This window comes from Amphiura filiformis, chromosome 16 (genome assembly GCF_039555335.1).
Source record: "Amphiura filiformis chromosome 16, Afil_fr2py, whole genome shotgun sequence".
NCBI classification, from domain to species: Eukaryota; Metazoa; Echinodermata; class Ophiuroidea; order Amphilepidida; family Amphiuridae; genus Amphiura; species Amphiura filiformis.
In genome coordinates, this window is record NC_092643.1 from 5433812 (window position 1) to 5457781 (window position 23970).

The following is a 23970-nucleotide window of genomic DNA, read 5'->3' on the forward strand; positions in this document are numbered from 1 at the left end:
TATGTGGCTATCACGAACATAGGAGGATCGACGAGTGTCAGACCGACGCAAACTGGCTGTGTAGGAGACTAAGGACGCACAAGTCGTCCTGATTGGATGCAGGTAAAATAATTGTTGTAATCGAGACAATAGATGTTTTATTTGAACACCGATTTTTTTACTTCATTTATCTCTCTTGCGTCAAGTAAAATTTTGACCTAGAAAAAAGTTACTGATTGACGTCACGGTCGTGAAATGCTCCGATTGAAAAGCGTGTAAAAACGGATATGCAGTTTACCGTTCTGTTCCCGAACATGCATCGATAAAGTTATTGGGAAATGTGCTTGCATGTGTTTATTTAGGCCTATATTATAATTTAAATAAAACGGACAAATACCACGGATGACAGATATTTTCTTAACACAATTCTGTAATATTTCATGATTTGTCTGGAAAATATATTTTCTGTCCTACACCATTTTTGGACGTTCGCGAGAGAAATTTTCCCATCGCAATTTCAGCCGTTTCTCGCACCTTTTCTGCGACAGGTATAAACAAAACACTCGTTCGACAATATCGATATAAAATATTCCAAGAATCACTTTGCTTGCTTGAAAAGTACTAAAATGAAATGCCCTCCACAAAATAAATAAAAATGTGCTGAATAAATTACATTCATGATACTGAAAGCGAACGTAAACATAAGGCGGGTCGATTATATTTTTTATTTAGTCACACGTTAGGGGCGTGGCCCGATTCGCTATAACAGCTGTTTTACTATGAAATGATTAATAATATCTTCCGAATACGCCCAGCTTCAACATGATACCGAGCCAAAATAATGGTAGCTGTTTCCTCCTTACTGTTATGTGTATCCATGGAAACGAGCATCTCTTGTCAGAGGATAATTCGGCAAAGAATAGTGCATGTAGGCCTATCAAATTCAGTTTTATGCACGACATTTTACAGAAAAATTAGCTACATACGAAATGGGGACTTAAGGGATCTAAAATGAGCGTTTATTGCGTTTCGACAGTATTTTTGTGGGACATGAGAGCACCTCAGACCTATCGAATTGCATTCTGAATACGAAGCATGTCTTTCTGATATCAAATAATTTTCATTTTTGAAAATCACAATATAATACAAATTTTATGACAAATTATAAAAATTGATATTTTTCAAAATTTTGATATATAACAGTCCTCGAAGTAAATTATATAAATCTAATGATATATTCTTAAAGTGTATGTAGCAGGTAGGAAAAGCCGACGGTCAATTGAAAATTTTGACCTTTCATATTGAAGATATGGATTTTTCCCCAAAAAGACCTAATTTTTTTTTTTTTTTTTTTTAAAAAAATCCATATCTTCAATACGAAAGGTCAAAATTTTCAATTGATCGTCGGCTTTTCATCCCACCTACATTCACTTTAAGTATAAATCATCAGATTTATAAAGTTTACTTCAAGTACTGTTAAATATCAAAAATATCAATTTTTAATGATTTGCCATAAAATGTGTATTAAATTGCGAATTTCAAAAAATCAAAATTATTTGATGTCAGAATGACATTCTTCGTATTCAGAATGCAATTCGATATGTCTGATGTGCTCTACTGTCCCAAAATAAATACTGTCCAAACGTTCATACCCCAGCCCTTAACTTGATCAATACTGCTGTTTTCTTCGTTTTTTTTGTTATTTTCTCATTTCAGAAATATCTAATGATAGTTTTTTTTAATCCTTCATTTCGTAATTTCACTCAATTTTTTATATTTTCGTTAGGTTACGATATTTAAGCAATGTACTACAATATTAAATCATGATGATTTCAGTCTTCTCACTCTTATTTCCCTTGAAAGTCCGACCTTCGAAAGTATCTTCGAAGTCTGAGACGAAAATACCAAAGTTCGAAGTAACCTTTTTTCTATTTTTGGTTTGTGTCATGCGAAGTTAAAAATAACTGTCTGCAAACAAATAGTAATGCATGGAGAATGGCGATACAATATACTTGGAGAAGGACGATATGATAAATATTGTTATTGATTTGGGTCAAATGGGCAGCCCCGAACCACTGTGCTAGTGTGCTTCATGCCCCCCCAATAATGCCTTTATATACTTGGATTTTTTCTCTCTATATATTGTCTGTCATGATCATCGTCGTCATCATCATATCACTGTATCTTCATTCTTTTTCATTACCTACCCATCTCCTCCCTACCATCATTGCCATCATGATGATCAACATCATCATCACTACATCCTCATCATTAAATTCACTTCCTCCTCCTCCTCCTCAACATCACATTGTCATCATCACATCTACCGTCCTCATCTTCCTCCTATCAATGGTCATCAAGTATCATCGGCATCAACCATCCTCACCACCATGTCAGTCTTCATCATCGTCATCATCATCACTGCATCTTCTTCCGTCAATGTCCTCATCATGATCACCATTATCATCACTGCATCCTCATCACCATCATTGTCATCATCTTCATCATCACCTCGTCATCATCACAGCTACCCTCATCATCTGCCATCTTCCTCCTCGTCGTCTTCAGTGGCCATCAAGTATCATCGTCATGAACCATCCTCAGCACCATCCTCATTTTTAATACCATCAGTCTTCTTCATCATATAATCATTATCATCATCATCTTCCTCCTTATTATTATCCATCGCCTCCTGACCATCATGATCACCATCATCGGTCATCTTCCTCGTCATCTTCATCAATGGTCATCATCAAGTGTAAGTATCATCGTCATCAAACATCCTCATTGTCCATTCATTCAGTTTTCATCATCTTCATCATATCACTGCATTTTCATCATCATTATCCAGTCCTCCTCACCATGCTCACCATCAATGTCCTCATCACAATCACCATGATCATTATCCACTTCCTCCTCCTTACCGTCATTGTCACCATTACCACCATCACATGTACCCTAGCATCATCAATGTTCATCATCAAGTATCATCGTCACCAACCATCCTCACCACCATCCCCATTGTTCATACCATCAGTCTTCTACATCATCGTCGTTATCATATCACTGGATCTTCCTGCTCCTCGTCATTATCCATCCCTCCTCATCACCATCATGTCATTATAATCACCATCTTCATGTTCTCCATCACCATGCACTGCTGTGCATCATCATGATCACAAGCATCATCACTGACCCTCCTTCTCATCAACATCATCATCAAGGCCATCTTCTTCATCATCATCACCGTCTGCATCATCGTCATCAACCATCCTCATTGTTCTCATTGTCTTCTCCATACGGTCATCATCAATATCATCACCATTGCCATCCCCGTCATCATAATCATTGTCATCGATCATTATCATAGACCACCACTTCCAATCGAAGGCAACAAAAATGAAGGAAAGACGGTAAAGTAGGGAGGAAGGAAAGTAATCTTAATGACATTTTCTGCATAAAAAATAACATGCGAACCTGAAATATAGATATCTTAGAAATTTAAAGGTACGAAAACATTTATTAAATTGATTTCTTAAGACGTCCTTAATTCTGCTGACCTATGCAAGTTGTGCCACGGAGTGACAGGGACTTGTCACCATAATATCAAAATGATCTCATATGAGTCATCTGTGGCGAGTCAAAAATCAGAACAAGGTTAGCATGGTTTAGAGGTAAAATGAATGTGCCAAATGCTTAATGAACTGTGGCATACAAGGGCCTATATCCCGCACAAAAAAACTTTCTTTCCGTGGAACAATAGAAAAACAGAAAAGAAAAGAAATAAATTAAGCATAAGTTAAACGACCTGTCGTGACTGGACTGCTTGGCAATGGTTCATTCATATATGATTGAAGCAGTAGGTTCTTGAATTTGAGCTCTTTGGGGTCCTTTATAATGATGACAATGGTACTGATACCAAGGTATTTTCCTAGGATGATATCATTACATTAGAATGTACCAAAACATACTGATTGTTACCAAAGGTCGCAGCAAAAACTGCAAGTATACACAATAATGCGAATTTCCTTTTACCAGGATTCAAAACACGCGCATGAGATGGACATAATCTGAACTTTTGCATGGTCATTCAAATATAGGGCCTACTATATCGGCCCTACCTGCCCACTTCTTAGGAAAAGTGTCGTGAACGGAAACGGGGATCACTATTATACAATACCGAACCCATCCAATTCAAACAAAAGATGTCTCTGCACTAGTTACGTCGGAAACTTTTAATTTGTGGGTATTTTGGGGCTCGAATTAAACCGACTAATATTATAATTTAAGCATTGGTACAGCAAAACAACTTTCATACTTACAAATTTCTCGAGATATACGAATGTTACGAAAATAGGCCTACCTCTTTTAAATCTGTCCCACGGATTCAAATATTAACGGTGAGTATTTGCGATTCGGAGTACCAAGCACTATTTCAGTCGGAAATGTTATAATTCAAAGCACAAAGTTTATAACTTAAAGAACTATGTATTAAATGTTGTCAAAATGTTACTGCAACATATTTTTGCAAACGGTTTTTTGCAAAATACCTGAAGGGTTCGGATATCAACATTTGCACAGTATTTTTCAGACACACGAAATTGCATTCTAAATACCGGGAATGGCCTCCTGATATCAAACGATTTTTATTTTTTGAAATTCGCGATACAATACAAATGTTATGGCAAATTATTAAAAATTGATATTGTTGGCATTTAGCAGTCCTCGAAGTAAACTTTATAAATCTAATGATATGTACTTGTGTATGTATAGCTGGGAGGAAAAGTATACCATCATTTGAAAATGTGACATTTCCTATTGAAGATACACATTTTTTTCCCAAAAGACGTACAAATTTTACTTAACATTTAAATAACATCACGGTAGTATATTTGGCAGCAAGTGTCCAAAAATGATTTTGAATGTTATGAAAACGTTTTATACCTTTTTTTTATCCCGTTTATATAACCCGACATTTACACGTTTTCTGTCAACCTTTTCTAACCGTTTGCGAATATCTGAAAAACGTTTTTGTGCTTGTGTTCGTGCGTGTCATGCAAATGCAATAGTTCACTTACAATACGTTATCATCAAAGTCCTATACCTCAAACAGCCAACTTAAAGGAGGATTTCGTGATCCTAGCATCCTGTTTTTATGACATTTTTTCAGTAGATATCCACGAAAAAAGCTTATTCTCAAAATGTCAGTTGATCATCCTCTTAAAGAAATATCAACGAAACATCATCTGTTTATTTGCATTAAAACATGTTAAAATGACTCCCAAATCTAATCTTAAATAAAATATAACCTTAAGGGTGGGGTATGAACGTTTGGACAGTATTTATTGTGGGACATTAGAGCACATCAGACATATCGAATTGCATTCTGAATACGAAGAATGTCCTTCTGATATAAAATAATTTTGATTTTTTGAAATTCGCAATGTAATACACATTTTATGCCAAATGATTAAAAATTGATATTTTTGATATTTAACAGTGCTCGAAGTTAACTTTATAAATCTGCTGATTTAAACTTGAAGTGTATGTAGGTGGGATGAAAAGCCGACGATCAATTGAAAATATTGACCTTTCGTATTGAAGATATGGATTTTTTTCCCAAAACACCAAAAAAAATGAGGTCTTTTGGGAAAAAATCCATATCTTCAATATGAAAGGTCAAAATTTTCAATTGATCGTCGGCTTTTCCTCCCAGCTACATACACTTTAAGAATATATCATTAGATTTATAAAATTTACTTCGAGGACTGTTATATATCAAAATGTGAAAAATATCAAATTTTAATAATTTGTCATAAAATTTGTATTATATCGAGAATTTCAAAAAATTATTTGATATCAGAAAGACATTCTTCGTATTCCGACTGCAATTCGAGATGTCTGATGGGCTCTCATGTCCCACAAAAAATACTGTCGAAACGCTCATTCCAGATCCCTTAATTAGTTAACTTAAATCACGAACTGTCAGAATCTATAGAAAAGGGTTCTTTCATTGCAATTTATTCTTAAGGTTAAAACAGCAAGGTCAGTTTTTATTTTGTTAATCTGAAAGTTAAATTCTGATCTTATTATTCTTTTCCTTAATTTCTAATTAGTCATCTCTCTGGAGTAAAGATATTTTTTGTTTCCAAAAATGACCGCACCTTGACTAGTTACTTAAAGTACCCCAAATACTAGAATTGCTCTTTTCTATGGGAACCAAGGTGTCATAACTACACCCTGTAATGTCGTTATATGATTAGTACTGATTTGTCCTTTAATTGAGATGAAAGGAATCATTCAACCGCCATCATACATGGTCAAAAGTATAGCTATCATAATAAGTGTGTAATAAGTATTGGGTTTATATATTTAGGGTTAATGATTATAATTTGAAGCGTAAAATTATAGGCCCCAATAGATAACAAGTCTATAAAACAAAGGTTCCTCGCCTGATTTTCGACAGTGACAGCACTTGGAAATTTTTTCGGGGGAGGCATGGAGGGTAAAGTGAATTTCAGAGGGGGCTAAATCAACAAATTTTGCACAAAAATTACCGCAAGAAAAGGACAACTTTGTACTTTTTCTGGGGGCATATAGTTCTATCTAGGGGGAAGTTCCCCCCAAGCCGACCCACGGTGGCAACGCCACTGATTACTTCCACATACGACCAGTGAAAATATTAAAATTCTTAATAACAGAATAGGCCCTATACCTTAGCCTACATGTAGGGCCTATAAGATTTTAAGTTTTTACAATATTTTATTAATAATAATAACATTATAACGATACAGTTTATGTTGGAAGTTCCACTAATCATGCTAATGACATGAACTAAAATATAACGAATTATGACCCACATCTTGAAATCGACATTCCCTGTTAAAGGGAATTTTTATTACGAAGATGATATCTGTGCACCAATACTGCAATACATATAAAGAAAACAAAACTTGAAAACGAGGCATCCAAGTTGACAGAGGTTCGCTTTTATGACTCATTGTATGGGCATTCATCCGGGGGCATTCATATCTTTCCTCCCAGTTCTAATATAATACATTTTGGGTCCTGATTTGACTGCTGATGTCAAGGACGAATTCAAAAAGAAAGAAATCAGTTCATTTCACTCCCAATCATGACAATGGTATTCCCGTCACTATTATTGTGGTATACAGTTCCCTTTTCACAATTCACTAAGCTGATCGGAATTGTTTATGTTTTCACGCATTGAGTCACAAATTGAGCAGGTCCTTGTTTTTGCTTATCAGAGTATCAACACAATAAAAACAACAAATTAATAAGCGACAATGAAGCGGAAAGCAATACGGCTTACACATAATAAGAAAAGAAGTTGTTGTAGTTCAGAATAAGACAATTACTGGATCTGTTCATTTCACATCAATGTTTGGAGGCTTACGTCACAATATTAGTCTCCTCTCTCTCTCTCACACACACTTAGTTTCAAACTTCTTCGAAAAATAAAAGATATATACATTCAAATGCCACAAGTTACAATATGTATTGTATTCAGTATTTTGTGCAACTTTCTCATTACCCAATTGTAATCTATCATAACATGGCCACCTTTTTCAAAGGTTCCCCGGTTCCCCCTTCTTTTATTTAAAAAAGCGTTCCCTCTCGGTCCAAAAAATTCTTTTCAAATTTTAAATTTGTCATTATATACTCAAAATGCTGAAATAATACTAGTAATAATGATTGGGAATGGTTTCTGTCCATTTTGAGCTGAAATAACGAGGTAACGTGAAAGAAACACTGCTTGTTATTTTGGCCGTTTAACACGCAGTTCTATGGGCGGACAAAAAGTCATAATTTCTTGAATTATGACTTTATGTCGAACTTTGCTCTGTTTACCTACAAACACAACAAATTTGGCTGATTCCATTTAGGTGCAAGTTGTGACATGTGTAAACATTACAAATATGCCAACAAATCAGGTTTGAAAAAAATTAACCAAATTCATATTATAAGATCGTACATTATGACTTCTGCCGTTCCCCTTGGCAAATAATATAAACCATTCCTAGGCTATAATTGGCACTTTCCTGCCGTTGACAGGGAGAATATGGATATCAATAGTCGGTGATGTTGCAACTAGGCTCAGTGCAGAGGGTAGTTGTCCCTGTAGAAGTTCTGACAGAGCCTCCTTTCCTCACTGGGTCTACCTGTAAAGTCCTGTATACCCCCCGTTCTCATTTTCAGTTTAATGGTGTTTTAAAATACTTTTTGGGTCCCCCTCACCTCCCTACCCTTGATATCTCAGGGGGTGTCGGGGAAGGCTGACCCATGGAAAATTGTTTCTTCATGTCTTATTGCCCTGGCTTTTGCCCTTGGCCCTGCGAAGGGTCAATACATTAAGGCTGGTTATATACCCACCTGAAAGCCCTTCTCTCCAAAACACAACTCCACACATTTATCATTTAGTACCCCTGCAACATCCCTTCCCTCACCTAACAGTAAATTGCAGTTATCTAACTAACTGTTGGTCCTAGATTTTTAGTTCATGATCAGGGCCTACACAGTACAAATGGCCATTCAGGAACGTGCTGCAAAGATGGGTAGCATTTTTTGCCTTTTGGTATATCAATTATCCCTTTTTCTATAGGGCAATTTTTCAAAATTGTCTCAATTGTTTTGGAAAATATCTAAATTTGGGGGAAAAGTGGTAAAAACTAAGACAATTGCTAAAATTTGAGGGAAAAGTTGTAAAACCTGAGACAATTGTGTTAAATTTGGTCAAAAACTTTGATTATGGTATATCGATGGGTCAATATTTCTTGAAAAATTGGAATATTATTGATGGGCCCACTTTCAAATTCTCAGCGGCACACCCCTACCCAAATCAAACTTGAGTATCCCTAGGCCCGTTTATAAACTAGCAGGAGTATCAAATTGTCATAAAAGCCTCTTCTTCTCATTAGTGCTTCTTTGCAGATATACAACTAATCATAAACAAAATATGTTCTTTGTGGAGTTAGAGATCAGCTAGGGAAAGCGGTGGCATATTTAATATTGGGGGGGGGGCAACATCTGGAAACCTGCCTAAATTTGTTAGTTTTTCTTCTAATTTGGTAAATTTAGGCAGTAAGACCAGCATAGAATTATTACAATTGCTTTATAATATTAAATGTATTTTATTGAGGGTATGTGATTATATTAATTTTACATAAAATTTACTTACAATTTTACATAAACTTTACTTACCATTCATTCATATCGAAACGAGTTGGCGCAACATTCTGTCGAGCGATTTCCAATCGTCCACGAAATCCGTGAATCCACAACATAGCTGCTAATCCTTATCAGTTTAGAAATGTAAATGTAAATACCCGCCATATTTATGTCAGCAAATTGCTTCACTTTGCCCTATGCCGACTGCTGCCCTCTGTTGACTGCTGCCTTCCAATCCACAACTTACCTGGGGTGGATCCATTTCACTCTTTATGAAGCTTTGTAAGTCTCAAAAATCATTTGTAACTTTATACGACATATCACATATCATAAGTTACATTTCACTGAACTTATTTATGAATGGTACCTTGATTATAGGGATTTACTACATTTTCTTGATTTACTACAAGATCCCTTTGTAAAGTTACTTCGAGTAAAAGGGTATTTGTAACTTACAAATTGTTAATTGAGTTATGAAGGGTTAAGCGTTTTTTGAAATGTACCCCTGATTCATAGTTAACCCCATGGTACTAATGCCTTTTACAGCCCCTCTGATTGGTTAATGGCATGATATACTCATTCGAAGTAACCAATCAAAATAGAGTTTTTAGATCTCTTAGGACTTTTAACCCTAATCCCTTTCAACTCAGCTGACCATTCTTACAACATCTCTGATTGGTTCAGTTGATGATAAAGCCCTTTTTGTAACCAATCAAAATAGTTCTTAGAAGTTGATACATCAGCAGGTAGTGACCAAGGGGTTAAATGTAATCAATAGAGTACAAAATCAGCTGCTTAAAGATGAAGCCCCACTTTTGGTCTAAGTTCCTTATACTATATTATAGTCCAGGTTAAAATGTATACATGTAAATTCTGTTCTGTCTGTCATCAAAGTAACAGGTGTAAGTCAGTTCTTCTTTGGAGAACTGGTCAAGAGGGGCTTCCTGTTTATATGGCAACGTTTTGGGCATAGCACTATTTCAATAGCCTGTCAATTTAAGTTTATTGGTTTGTGAGTAGACCTCAAATTGGGCCATATCCAAATGTTGCCTGTTGCATACATATGTCAAAGTGGAGTGCAAAATTGTGATACAACTTTGTAAACAATAAGCATTCTATTACATCTTATACTCCCATTACTCCCATTGCAAACAACATTGCCCCTCAACTTCAAAAGTAGGGTGAAATTTGGAAAATCAATCTCAATCATAACTGCTGCCATGTCAAATGATGAATTAACCAAACAAGGGATCACAGACCTTCGAATATTCAGGCCTCTTCTTGGCCTTTCCTGTGATTTCTTCACTCTCACATTTTGAATTATGATTTTTGTTATTTGATGAGTGAAAAAAAAATGAATGAATAATCTTGGCTAAGAACCAAACTACCATCAAAATAGGTCAAGATCAATAGATTGTCCTCTTCTACTTTGTTACCTATATAACTGCAAACAATTCTTCACTTGAATTTTTAAATAAAAACAAACATTTTGACCTCTTTCCAAAATTGGAGCATTTCCACATTTTTGACACACCAAAAGTTTGACTGTTGACCTTTTTGTAATAACTCTGAAACTATCCAAAATAGGTCAAGTAGCTAGATATATCCTATGGTCTGTATGTTGTGCCCCTGTTCTAGATATTACAGAGTACCTATAAGAGTACCCATAACAAATAAACAAAATGATAAAAACAAAAAACAAAAATTGATTTTCAAATAGCATCACATTTTTCTGAATCTTTTATATTTTGTAATATCAATTAACACACTAAAACAAAGGTAAGCAATATACAGTTCCCATTTTTGGAAGCTGAGGTGTAAGATGACAAAACCGAGGTGAAAATGTGCAGTGTTTGGTGTTCGCATTGCATGCACTTGGGGAACGCACATGTTGCTTGTTTACATCTGAGACCCCAATATCGGTTAAGTGATGTCACAAAAAAAAGGTCTATAAAATTTGTTATACGATGTCTGGTTGCTCCTAATCCAATTCCTGGTCACTACCTAAAAGAATTAGAATCTTGGCAGTGGCGTAGCCAGGATTTTGGAACCGAGGGGGCACAACTTGTAAAATGTACCGACGGAAATATTTTTTACCGACGGAAGTTGTGATTTGTTGACCCAAAATATTTTTGCATGGTTTGAAAAAGTGAAGAGCAAAAAAAAAAAAAAAAAAAAAAAAAAAAAAAGGATAATAGGCGGTACTAATATAAAAACACATAATTTTTATGTGTAATTGACAATTTTTCATCATTTTCTTTACAATTCTCCCCTTTTTCCTGTCATCCTGGGTGAAAAATAGTCTATTGTTAACCCAATTTTTTTTTCAACAACGTCTACCGATGCCACTGAATCTTGGTCACTTGGCTGTTTGATTATATGTAACATGTTGCATTACAACACAGCACACACCCTACACATACATTTCCTGACTTTTGCAGTCTTTGATAAAAAGTTGAAATTCATTTTATATCCTTCAAAGTTGGTAGGAAAAACAAACAAGCAAAACATATGAAGATTCCAAATATGTTAACAAATTACATCATGTGCTCTATATCATAGTGGTAAAGGCATTCTACATATGGCTGTATTTTACTTTCAAAACAAACAAGCAAAACATATGAAGAATCCAAACATGTTAACATATTACAGCATGTGCTCAACATCATAGTGGTAAAGGCTTCTGTAAATGGCTGTAAATTACTTTTAAAACATATGAAGAATCCAATAATATTTTCAACATGTGCTCTACATCATAATGGTAAAGGCTTCTGTAAATGGCTGTATTTTTATTAATACAAACAAGCAAATCATAAAAAGAATCCAAACATGTTAACATATTACAGTACATGTTCTACATCATAGGGGTAAAGACATTCTGTAAATGGCTGTAAATTACTTTTAAAACATATGAAGAATTCAATAATATTTTCAACATGTGCACTACATCATAATGGTAAAGGCATTATGTAAATGGCTGTTTTTTACTTTTATTATTAATATTATACATTCTTAAACAACGTAAACACGGAACAAACAAATAAAAGTAAAATGTGGTATGCTTCTGTAAAAAGAAATACATGTACACACTTGTAAAATCAAGTCATTTTGGAAGTTCTTCATCACTGTAAAGAATGTTAAGAGAAATGTAATAATGCATGATATCTATCAACATGCAATCTGCAAAAAAAAAAGAGAAAAAAAAGAGAAGAGCATTCTGTTAAGCTTTCACTAATAAAGGGGGTAGGGGAGAGCGGGGAGTGTTCGCCCTAGGGGCAGGTTCGCCCACCCCTTGTTTCTCAGCGCTTCTGCTATCGGGGATTTGGTGATGGCAAAATTAGGTGACATAGGTCATTATAAACTTCTCGTATTAGCTACGCGACATATAGGGACGTGTTCATCGAACTGCAGCCAAAACAAAAAATTACACCAAAACGTAATTTTTCTTGCATTAATAATGTTGTATTATCATTGATACATAAATACAGATGGTTTTAATGGAAATCTGTATTTGGAACATATGGGATTTGTTAAAGATTTAATGCAGTTACAAACTCCTTATTCGATTTATATTTTGCATACCCTGAAGAAAAAACAAAAATGTGCACAAGGGGCACGTTAAGCCCTTTTTGAGGATGGGGCATGTTCGCCTCTATCTTCCCCGGCGGACTTACCCCCAAACTGCAGGGCGGACCTGCCCCATCAGCGTATTATGCAAAATATTGATAATAATACCATTATACAAGGTAAAACTACTGAAAATCATGTTTTTTAAAGTTAATGTGGTATCAGTATTACTCATACCACCGCTTATGTCTAATCCATAATCCCCTGAAGTTGTAAACATGATACGCTTAAGCTCACTTTGGACCCCTACATTTTACCCTGACTCGACCCCTGCAACAAATTTAGTGATTCCCCAGAAGAGAATGAATGCCCTGTATACGCTTGCTAAATGTTTGCATTGAATATGTTATTGTTACGCAATGTTTAAACCTTTTTTTGTGATTAGGGTGAACTTATCCCACCATATGGGCGAACCTGCCCCAATATGGGGCAAGTTCGCCACTTTGCAAAACGTTTTTGTTTGCTCTATCCTGTTGCTATTGCACGGCCTATAGTTCTGGGATTGTGGTCGTATATAGCTAAGACATATGGCTTTCACATGGGCTAATCAGGTCATCCCTAACCTTAATATTGACATCGCTAGGCTGGTCAGAAAAAAAATAGGGCGAACACTCCCCGCTCTCCCTATGTTGGTATGACAAGCTCAAGGCATTTGCCTATTGCATGGTTCCGCCATGATGCAAGGAGAGCCTCAAACATAACTTTACGCAATGTTATATGACTGGTTCAATTCCCATTCATGCATGCGGCCAGATCGAGGCTCACCTTGCACATGGTGGAACCATGCAATGGGTGAATAGGGAAGTAGCATCACTCAAAATGTCACATGCCTTACACTTGGCAAATTTGGTGCAGTATTAAATTATTCTCAAAATACAGAATAAATGTTGTTAAAGACAAAACTTTGACACATTGAATATTTCATATGTGAAACAAAACTTGACCAGGCTAAAGGAAGCATTTTTGAAAATTATCACCAACTCAAAGCCATATTGTAACATTTCCCTTAGAAACAGATTTGTATTTCTATTCCACAAAATTTTAGTTTCGCTGTCAGATATGTCCCCTTTTAATTATGCTAAAATGCTATTTAATTCGCTATTAATATGTTTTGATATGTTGAGATTCCAATAACTGACATGTGCTTTCATATGTTTTTGAACTAATTAATTGAACACTGAATGGACCTATTGCACTTACCCACTTCCGCCACTGAGCAGTCGAAGGGTTTGTACTGGGACCTCTATCTAGCCAGTGGTCTGGGACCCAGGGATCCCAGGTGGATGTCCTGCTATTTTGCTGTTCAAATGGGCTATTCCATTTAAAATCCACACCACCCCTGTGGAAGATTTTGGAAATATCTGCCACATGGGGAGTATGAATTTCAAATGGAATGAGCACATTAGGCAGCTCCAACTGAATTTCATACACCCTCTTAGAAAGATTCAAGCTGAATCTTACCTTGAGGGAGAGTGAGTTTCAAATGGAGCTACTAATATGTTAATTCTATTTGAAATTCATACTCCCCTGTGGAAGCTATTTCAAAAATCTTCCACAGGGGGAGTGTGGATTTTAAAGAGAATGGCCCAATTCAATGTAAATCCCATACCTGTATCACATTCAAACCTGGCACAACATTCTCCCTCTATCTGGACTGGTACGCATCTTTCATGTGGTGGCGCCGTACATCTGATCCGTGCACAAGTATGGTTGCCATTACGACAATGACATGTCCAGCATGGGTTATCGGTAGGTAGTTCCACCCCCTCATTGATTGGAAGACCATGATTAGCATCAACACATGCAAGTACTGCAAATAGTACATTAATCATGTTTAAAAAGGTCAATATCAAGCTTCTACCAACAGTGGTATAGCCAGGTTTTCAAAACTGGGGGGGGAGCACAAACTTGTTAACGTACCGACAGAAGTATTTTTTGCTGATGGAAGTTGTTAATTGTTGACCCCGATTTTTTTTGTCCGGTGCACTCAAAAATCTAAAAAAGTGGGGGTGGGGGGTTAAATGCACATTTCTGTTAAATATGCACGTTTATGTATATATACTAAAGTCTGCACAAAAAGTAACTCAGCTGTTATAAATATGCCTATAGATTGAGAACTAATCATTGTTTTTACAATATTTAAACATAAAAAGAAGGATGATTTATTTACGCGCATTTTGAGACCCCATTTGTCCAATTTTGTTCAATATTGACAATACAGCAGTGTTTTGAAAGAAAAATATCCCAATTTAAAAGTTGCAGTTATTTGTATTGATTTGAAGTAAGCGCAAAGATAATGGCGGGCTTTACGTGTTTACAGTGCTGGCATTATAACCATTGATCGCTGTAAACTGCAACTTTTAAATTCGGGATTTTTCTGTAAAAGCACTACTGTGTTGTTAATATTGAACGACATTTGACGAATGGGGTATCAAATGTGTAAATAAATCATCCTTCTCTATGTTGAAATATTGTGAAAACAATTATTAGTTCTGAATCTATAGCCGATTTATAACAGCCGAGTTACTTTTGTGCAGACTTTATAAAATTAACATATGTGGCAATGTAAACAGGGAGATTGGGCCAGCATGTACTTTGTTTCTTCATCATGCACAAGCAGTGCACACAGGATTATCTATTGTTGATCCAAGTGGTCCAGGGTATCTTGGATTTTTGGGTGGCCGCAGGGTATTAATCCAAACATCCTCTCAATTTGAGTTTCTTACTATTCGAGGTTAATGGTATGATCAAAATTTATTCTTCCCTTCAAGTTGACCTAGGAAGAAAAATGAGGAACATCCCATTTATCTGAAGGTCATTTGTCCAAAAATGAATAGAGTTAGGGTTTAAGGTTAGGGTTAGGGTAATCCCCTGAGCACTACTAGCCGATCTAACATTGCCTCTGATTGGTTAATTACATGATATTTTCACTTTAATCACCAATCAAAATGGTGTTTTGCAAATAATTCATCCAAATTATTTTGAGTGGTGAAATTATTCTAACAATGTTGCTGATTGGTCCAATTGATAATGAAAACCTCTTTTCGACCAATCAGCAGGTAGTTCTTATGGGGTTAAGGATAGCATTAGGGTTAGGGCTATGGATAGGGTTAGGCTAAGGTTAGAGGCAGAGTTAGGATTAGACTCAGGGTTGTTTGGGAATAGACTCAGGGTTATGTTTAGGTTTAGGGTTAGGATTAAGGCTTAGGTTATAGTTTATGGTTGGCTAACTTTAGAGAATAATGACCCTTAGGACTATTGATTTGTATTACCAAATAGCCAGTGCTCCTGCCTAGAGGTCCCTCTATATGTGATGTGATCAAGCAAAATCAGTCGGAACTCGGAAATATTAAATTTTCAGTTTCTTATAGGATAGTAAAAGGCATTTACAAACCCTACAGTTCCAAATATATTAGCAATTAAAAAAACAATAGGAAACAAATGGAAATACTTTCTACGTTTGGCTATATTTCAAAATCAATATTTCTGAGTTCCGACTGATTTTGCTTGATCGCATCACATATATCTTGCTAGTTCAAATTCCATGTCAATTCCATACCTCCATTACATTCGTATCTGGGACAACATTCTCCATCTACTGGGACTGGTCTGCATAATTCATGTGGTGGCGGTTCACATGCCACCGATGTACAGATATGTCTGCCATTAGAGCAACGACATGAGAGCAAGCATGGATCACTGGTACGCATTTCCACTCCCTCATTTATAGGACGGCCATTAGCATCAGTACATATACCTGCAAATAGTACATTCAAAACAAAATGTAATGGTCAAGCTCATACTATAGCAAAGTTTACAAAATGAAATGCCCTGCTTTTTGTGTTGACCCGAATCCCCAGTATAACTTGCTGGGGTCGGGGCAGAGATTCTCCACTCCTCCCTCATTACTGTTTTATTCTGTAGATTTATTGCTGATATCAATTAACAGGGAAATCACCGATCTTCTTGAAAGGTTGAGTGTGGCAATGACTGATGTTCCTCATGAAATAATCATACGAATTAGACGATCATTAGCAGTGTTCATTGTTGAAAGGGATTTAATCATGTTTCACCATTATTAATCACAGTTTAACAACTCGCATCCAATGGGAAGTAAACCACAGAGATGGCGCAGACGCATCGTTGTTAAACAGAGATGAATGGTGAAACATTTATTGAATCCCTAAGGCTGCGTTCACATAGAAGTATACTATTCGGGTATACGGTGCACGTTTTGCAGTATGCACGCGTATAGCTTAAATCGAGCAAGGCAATTTCATAGTACCGGGTCACATAAGGCTACGATCGCATAGAAGTATACTATTCGGGTATACGATGCACGCTTTGTAGGTGCACGCGATAGCTTAAATCGAGCAAGGTAATTTCATAGTACCGGTCACATAAGAGCTATTCGAAAAGGCCGTATACCTACGTATAGTATAGTATAGTGGGAATCGTGCGTGTTCGATTTTAGTGCAGCGTATACTGTCCTAATTTTAAAAACCTAAACCATATGTGGGTAAATTAATTGTTTTAATAGATGAACTATCTAATTCTGAACATTATGACACCTCATTGAATGCAATGTGACCTCAAGAAGTAAAGTTACAAGCATTTGATAAGACGAAGAAAATGGGTAAACTGACATACTAAGCTATTCACTATATGAAATACGCTCATTCGACCAGGCTGAGTTCACATAGTATACTCCTATATGAACTCAGCCTGATCGAATGAGCGTATTTCGTATAGCGAATACCGTATACCGTATATTTCTATGTGAACTCAGCCTAAGTGAAACATGCCCCTGGGTGGATAGTTTTGACAGTTTTGAACATAATTTTGTTATCCTAACATCCTCTCAATTTGAGTTTCTTAGTAGTTGATGGTAGGATCAAAATTTATTTACTTGAGTTGCCCAAAGAATAAGTTTTCTTCCTCGACCACGATTTGAACTAAGGACCCCTGTGTAGCTAGCCAGTGCTCTGGGACCCCCACCCAGTAATCCCAGGTGGATGGAGGCTAAGGGTCCCCTCCATTTTGCTATTGAATTTGAGTTTGAACTTCATACCTGCATTACATTCATATCTTGGACAACATTCCCCATCAGCCTGGATTGGTCTGCATAATACATGTGGTGGCGCACTACAGCTGATTGGTTCACAAATACGTTCGCCATGAAAGCAACGACATGTCAAGCATGGGTTATCGGTAGGTATTTCCTCTTCATCACGAAACGGATGGCCATCAGAATAAGAACATACAACTGTAAAGAGTACATGTAAACAAAAGGTTAAGGTGAAGCTTGTGCCGATCTTCTAGCGGACCAATTACAAAGCAATTAATCAAGCGATATTTATATATGGCGTCGCATGTGCGTAAATTGTTCATTTGTTTAGGATACGGTTGTGCAAAAGTTCTTATAGCGCGTATTTCTAATCACACACACAAGAAGTCATTAATGTTATGAAGAGGTCAACTGTTTAATATTAGTAACCGCTTTGGCCCAAAAATGAGTTGGATTGGGTCTGATTCACATAATTATTCATGAGGTTATGTATGGATATTAATAACCTCCGCACCTGTGTGCATATGTCATCTAACAAGCAATTTGACTGGGATGTACATATCTGGAGGATATGAATACAAGGCAAACCCTTGGCAAGAAAGCCGTCGACCCTCATACCCAAGGGTTTATGGTTTGTGAAAATGTTGGGTTATTTAATTCCAACACTGCCGATAAATTACCATCAAATATGATAAATTCTTTGAAAATTTGAGTCAAGGTTGTGCCCATCAAAACTGAAGAGACCCCATAGATTCTCAGACCTAAAGGCCTGCAATGGGTCCTTTATTTCCTGACACTGACTGTCACAGTCACATACATACCCCCATCACAGTCATATCTAGGACATCCACATCTTCCCTCTGCAACTGCTACACAATTATCTCCAGACGGAGGTGGTGCACACCCGATAGACCTACAGATGCGATTTCCATTAGAACAGCGGCAAGATGCACATGATTCTGGTGGTGATTGTATGCCATGGCCATCATTAACAGGCATGCCAGCATCATCAACACACACTTCAAAGCCTGCATTAACAAAACAAAAATAGAGACTGTGTTTTAAGCGACCAATTATAAAATATCCATTCAGATGCATACATAGTCGTATAGTAGGGTCCAGAATAGAAGTCCCGTTCTCGGTTTGAGTACAAGAAGATTTGAAGATGTTTTTTTATAGATTTGAGGACGCTGAATAAAATGAGAGGGGTCTGACCCATCGAAAAATGTGGGGAGCTCTCGTATAGTGTCCTCAAATCTATAAAGAAACACCTTCAAAACTTCTTGTACTCAAACCGAGAATGGGACTTCCATTCTGGACCCTACTAGTACACACCCATATACACACCCCACCCTACCCACACAATCCTACCTACACTTGTCAGGAACTGCAGATATTGTGTATTGCTATGAAAGTGTGGACATCTGAATCAATGCATAATCCACAAAGCGAGGACCAAAATGGCAGATTTTGTGTGTATAGCTGTGTATGAGACACAGCACAAAATATGCCTAGTAACCGAGGTCCATAAATATATAGTCTCAACAAACACAAAATATTTTTAAAATAAACAAGTTTTAGTTTTGGTCAAAACATTTACGTTTACCTTTTTATGTTGAGTTATAAAGATCATGAAAACATTTTAAAAATGTTTTATGTGAAAAATCACTATAACAATATTTTGAAAATGTTGTAAATTTTATTGCAAAATATTGGGGCAAACATTTTTGACAATTATTTTTGCAACACTGCATTGCTGAAGTTTGAAAATGGAATGATTTGGTAATAGTGCCCCCTTTGGAAATTATGCCCGGTACGCTATTGATAAGTTCTGGAAAGTAACAGCATTTATATTATGCTGTGGGTTGCGCCATATTTTTCTTATGAAATTTGGGTCACAAGAAAAAAAAATTTGGGAAGCCCTGCCTTGCAGCCACTTACCACCACAGTCAAATGAAGGACAACACATTCCAGTTGTTGGGATTGGTATACAGTTAGGTGGTGGTGTAGCATTATAAACTACTACAGAACACCGCACCTGGCCCCTGATACACTGAACCCCTTAATGCTACTTACCACCACAGTCATATGAAGGACAACACATTCCAGTTGTTGGGATTGGTATACAGTTAGGTGGTGGTATACCACAATCTACTACAGAACACCGCACCTGGCCCCTGACACATTGGCATCTTTCACATGGATTTGTAGACTGAATAGGTCGACCTTCAGTGGTAGGGTTACCATCAAAATCAATACAAAAATGGTCTGAAAGATAAATAAATGAACAGATGCATTTAGCATTTTTAGCGCATTACATGAAACTAATGAAACAAACTCACATTTGAATATGAATTTCCCCCAAATGAGTGAAGCTATCCAAATTGGCAAAAGAAGATGAAAGCAGTATCATCAGTGCATCTGTGACTACTCTTGATTTCAGAAAAATACATCACTAATTTATTAAAAATATATTATCCTGTTTTCCCAAATGAAACGTAGCTAAATCTTAATTCTTTAGTTAGAACCAACTAGCAATAAAAAATCAAAATTTGTGAGAGATGACAACAACTCAATAAAAAAAAAAAATATATATATATATATATAAATCTGAAAAGATTTATCATAAACCACCTACCTCTACACCTAATGAGAGGGCAACATTGTCCTGGTATTGGGATGGCTACACAACCAGGAGCGGGAGGAGAGCAGAAAAGGGTTGCACAGTCTCTTTGTCCATTCACACACTGGCAAGTTGTACATAGATCTGATGTAGGTATTTCTTGGCCACTAATGATGGGGTTGCCAGCTTCATCCATACATCTAGGTCCTGCAAAATAAGCATCAAAGACCATGTGTTGGCCGTGTTGACAAGGGCAAGCTTCTTGGAGTTATTATTCAGAACCATATTAGTTGGAGTGAGCAAGTTGAAGGTGAATTGTAAACTGTTCATGCTGCCCTTAACAGGTTACACTTACAGAGGGCAAGTTATCTGTCTACAAAGTGTACATATGCCCCCATGGCTGCCAGTTGTTGAATTTAGTAAAATAGAGCATAGGCATCAATCGGGGGGTGGGGAGGACAGGGGGACATGGACCCCCCCATCTTTCGGCAAAATTACCCATTTTTTTGTTCTTTTCAGCCACTTTCAAACAATTTTGGCTGGTTGTCCCCCCATTTAAGCCATATTGGCGCTAATGCAACTGAGCAACTCCAACATTACAAACAAATGCAGACTAGATCATGTATATGATCAGCTACTGCAAAGAACAACTCACTCAGAGATGAGAAATAGGAGGATTACTAGAGGTGATATAGCAGCTTAAGTTTTTATCAGAGAAAAATGGCACTTGTTTACATTTTGAGAGCGTGCAGAGTGTAAACATGGAAGTGGGGTTCTGATTGGCTGAATCAGTCATCTGACAATCATAGCAATAGACCAATAATCTGATTGGCCTATTGTGCATGAAATTGTTGGTCGGCGCAGTTCTGCGCTCTAAAGTGAACACAAAGCTCTGCGTATGTCGCTCATTAACAGGGCGCTCACGTCAATCTGAGCAAAGGAGTGCCGTTCTTCTCTGAAACCAGTGTAGATCTTATTACTGAGGAAGTCTTCCACATGGGAAGACAAAACATCTAAATGTGAGTAATTTTCTGGACCAAAACCAAAGTACATACCAGTTCTACACTCCCCATTGTAAGCAAATTCCACTTGTTGTCCAGTTGTACACACTTGTTGTCTGAGCGCACACACAGATGAGTACGTCTGTCCATTGGTACCACATACAGGCATATACTGCTGTGTACAAGCCTGAGGGCAAGCATCATGACGGCACTCCCCTGAATAAAGCTCCCTCAAGTCTGGGTGATAGTTACAGGCCTGTTGTCGTAGCTCGCATATGTTTGGGTATGTTTCTGCATCATTACCACAAACTGGCTTGTATTCCCTGGTGCAAGCATTTGGACATGTACCTTAAAAAAAAGTTCAGACACAACATGATGAATGCAGACATTTTCTAATTTTTTTTTGATGCATGGATCACACCCCTGCATCCCCCTGACTACGGGCATGTAAGTGAGTGATTAAGTGAGTGAGCAATTAAATGAATGATTGATTGATATGCCGATTGATTGTCTGAAAAATCAGTAACTCAATAAAAGAATTAATATATCAGTTAGTCGGTAATTGTTAACAAGTCAATGACATTCTTTTATTTTTTTCTGGGCACTGTCCGTCTTGTCTTATTGGCCTTGCATGTTAGGTCTCATGTGTTTTTGTTCTTGTTATTTTTGCAACGAATTTTGTTTAGGGGTTGGCTTATTCAGGCCTCATTGGCCTTCCGGTCAACTCCTCCATGTTGTCTTTTTTGTTTGCCATTTTTTTTTATGTACAATTTTTTATATATGTATATGGAAATAAATAAATTTGATTTGATTTGATTTGATTTGTGACTTACCTACAGGTACACAAGCACCAGGATATGCCAAGGTCAACCCGTTACTCAAACAAGCGGCGTTTGCCAGCTCACATTTGGACCTAAATGTCTGACCATTGCTTGCACACATAGGGTTATACTCGGTTGATGCACATCTTGGCGCATATTGACAGTTGATATTGTAACATTGTCCGGGATGTATAAATCTTGGTGGCACATTAACGTTGCTTCTACATTCACGATTGCGTAGGACGCACAGGTTTGAAAAATCTGCATTATATATATCATTCTCATCATTAGTGCCACAAAGATTGAAAAGTGAAGGCTGGTAACGACAACTTCGTGATGGACACCCATCTGAAATATAACAACAAGCATACGCATGAGCTTCAAATCAATAGCACGTGATAATAGACCTGTACATTGGGCTATTCCATTAAAAATCCACACTACCCCTGTGGAAGATTTTAGAAATACCTTCCACAGAGGGAGTATGAATTTCAAATGGAATGAACACATTAGGCAGCTCCATTTGAAACACACCCTCCCTCATTGGAAGATTCAGGTTGAATCTTTCCTCAGAGGGTGTATGAAATTCAAATGAAGCTGCATAATGTGTTCATCCCATTTGAAATTCATACTCCCTCTGTGGAAGGTATTTCTAAAATCTTCCACAGGGGTTGTGTGGATTTTAAATGGAATACCCCATTTTCTAACATGATTGTCAATCACATCGTCAAGTTCTTCACAATTATTTAGATAGAACAATTTTATTTAATTTGCAGATATGCAAACACCAATTGATGAAATATTAACCCCCTGAGCACTACCTGCTGATCTAACATTGCCTCTGATTGGTCAATTACATGATATCTTCACTTTAATCACCAATCAGAATGGAGCTTTGCAAATAATTCAGCCCAATTTGTTTGTGTGGTGAAATTATTCTAACAATGTTGCTGATTGGGCCAATAGATAATGAAAACTTCTTTTTGGCCAATCAGCAGGTAGTTCTCATGGGGTTAAAATACCTAAATTGGATCAGACTTAGTGGTCAAATCAATTGGCTTTCTTGTATTCTTGAAAATAAATTCATGCTCCAGTATATTTATTGTCTTAATTTGAATTTGTTCACAACAATCAGGTATTTGTCATGGAATCTTGCATCAAATACTTTAAATATTCCTAAATTAATATTCTGGCATGCAAACATTCCATGTTAGAGCTGCTTACATGCTTGAAAATATGTGACATGTCATGTCAAAAGGAGACACTTTTGGGCAGGATCGTAAATGGAGAAATAGCCAAAAATCTGCCCGGGGCGATTTTTTTCAAAATTTGGGTTTGTTGCAAATTTGTGATAATATTAATGTTTAAAATATAGTTTGATAGTTTCAGACTGGAATATAACTGGCATCTTGTATTTTTGAGACATTTTTCAAGGTCATTCCAACTCTCAACATTGTCGATAATATTTTTAAAGGCCGATATCTCAATTTCCAATTTTATAATACCATAACTTACGAACTCAATATCTTCGCTAAGGAATGTCCAATTTCACTGGGGGAAATGGTGTTGTGGAGCAAAATATCTCTATATTTAAGATATGTAAAAACTTCAAATTTGATAACCTGCCCAAAAGTGTCTCCTTTTGACATGACACGTCACATA

At 36.7% G+C, this 23970-nt stretch overlaps 1 protein-coding gene across 1 annotated transcript in view; it reads right to left on the reverse strand.

The window, feature by feature from the left end:
* Positions 1–23970, reverse strand: part of LOC140136472 (uncharacterized) — a 122466-nt gene that overhangs the window by 95193 nt on the left and 3303 nt on the right. Inside the window, exons 4-11 of the mRNA XM_072158194.1 lie at positions 22321–22656; positions 21542–21835; positions 20502–20693; positions 19940–20131; positions 18685–18891; positions 17867–18061; positions 16355–16552; positions 14405–14605 (exon numbers count right to left, since the gene is read on the reverse strand). Of these exons, the coding sequence (XP_072014295.1) occupies positions 14405–14605; positions 16355–16552; positions 17867–18061; positions 18685–18891; positions 19940–20131; positions 20502–20693; positions 21542–21835; positions 22321–22656 (1815 nt within the window). The remainder of the gene's footprint in view (positions 1–14404; positions 14606–16354; positions 16553–17866; positions 18062–18684; positions 18892–19939; positions 20132–20501; positions 20694–21541; positions 21836–22320; positions 22657–23970) is intronic.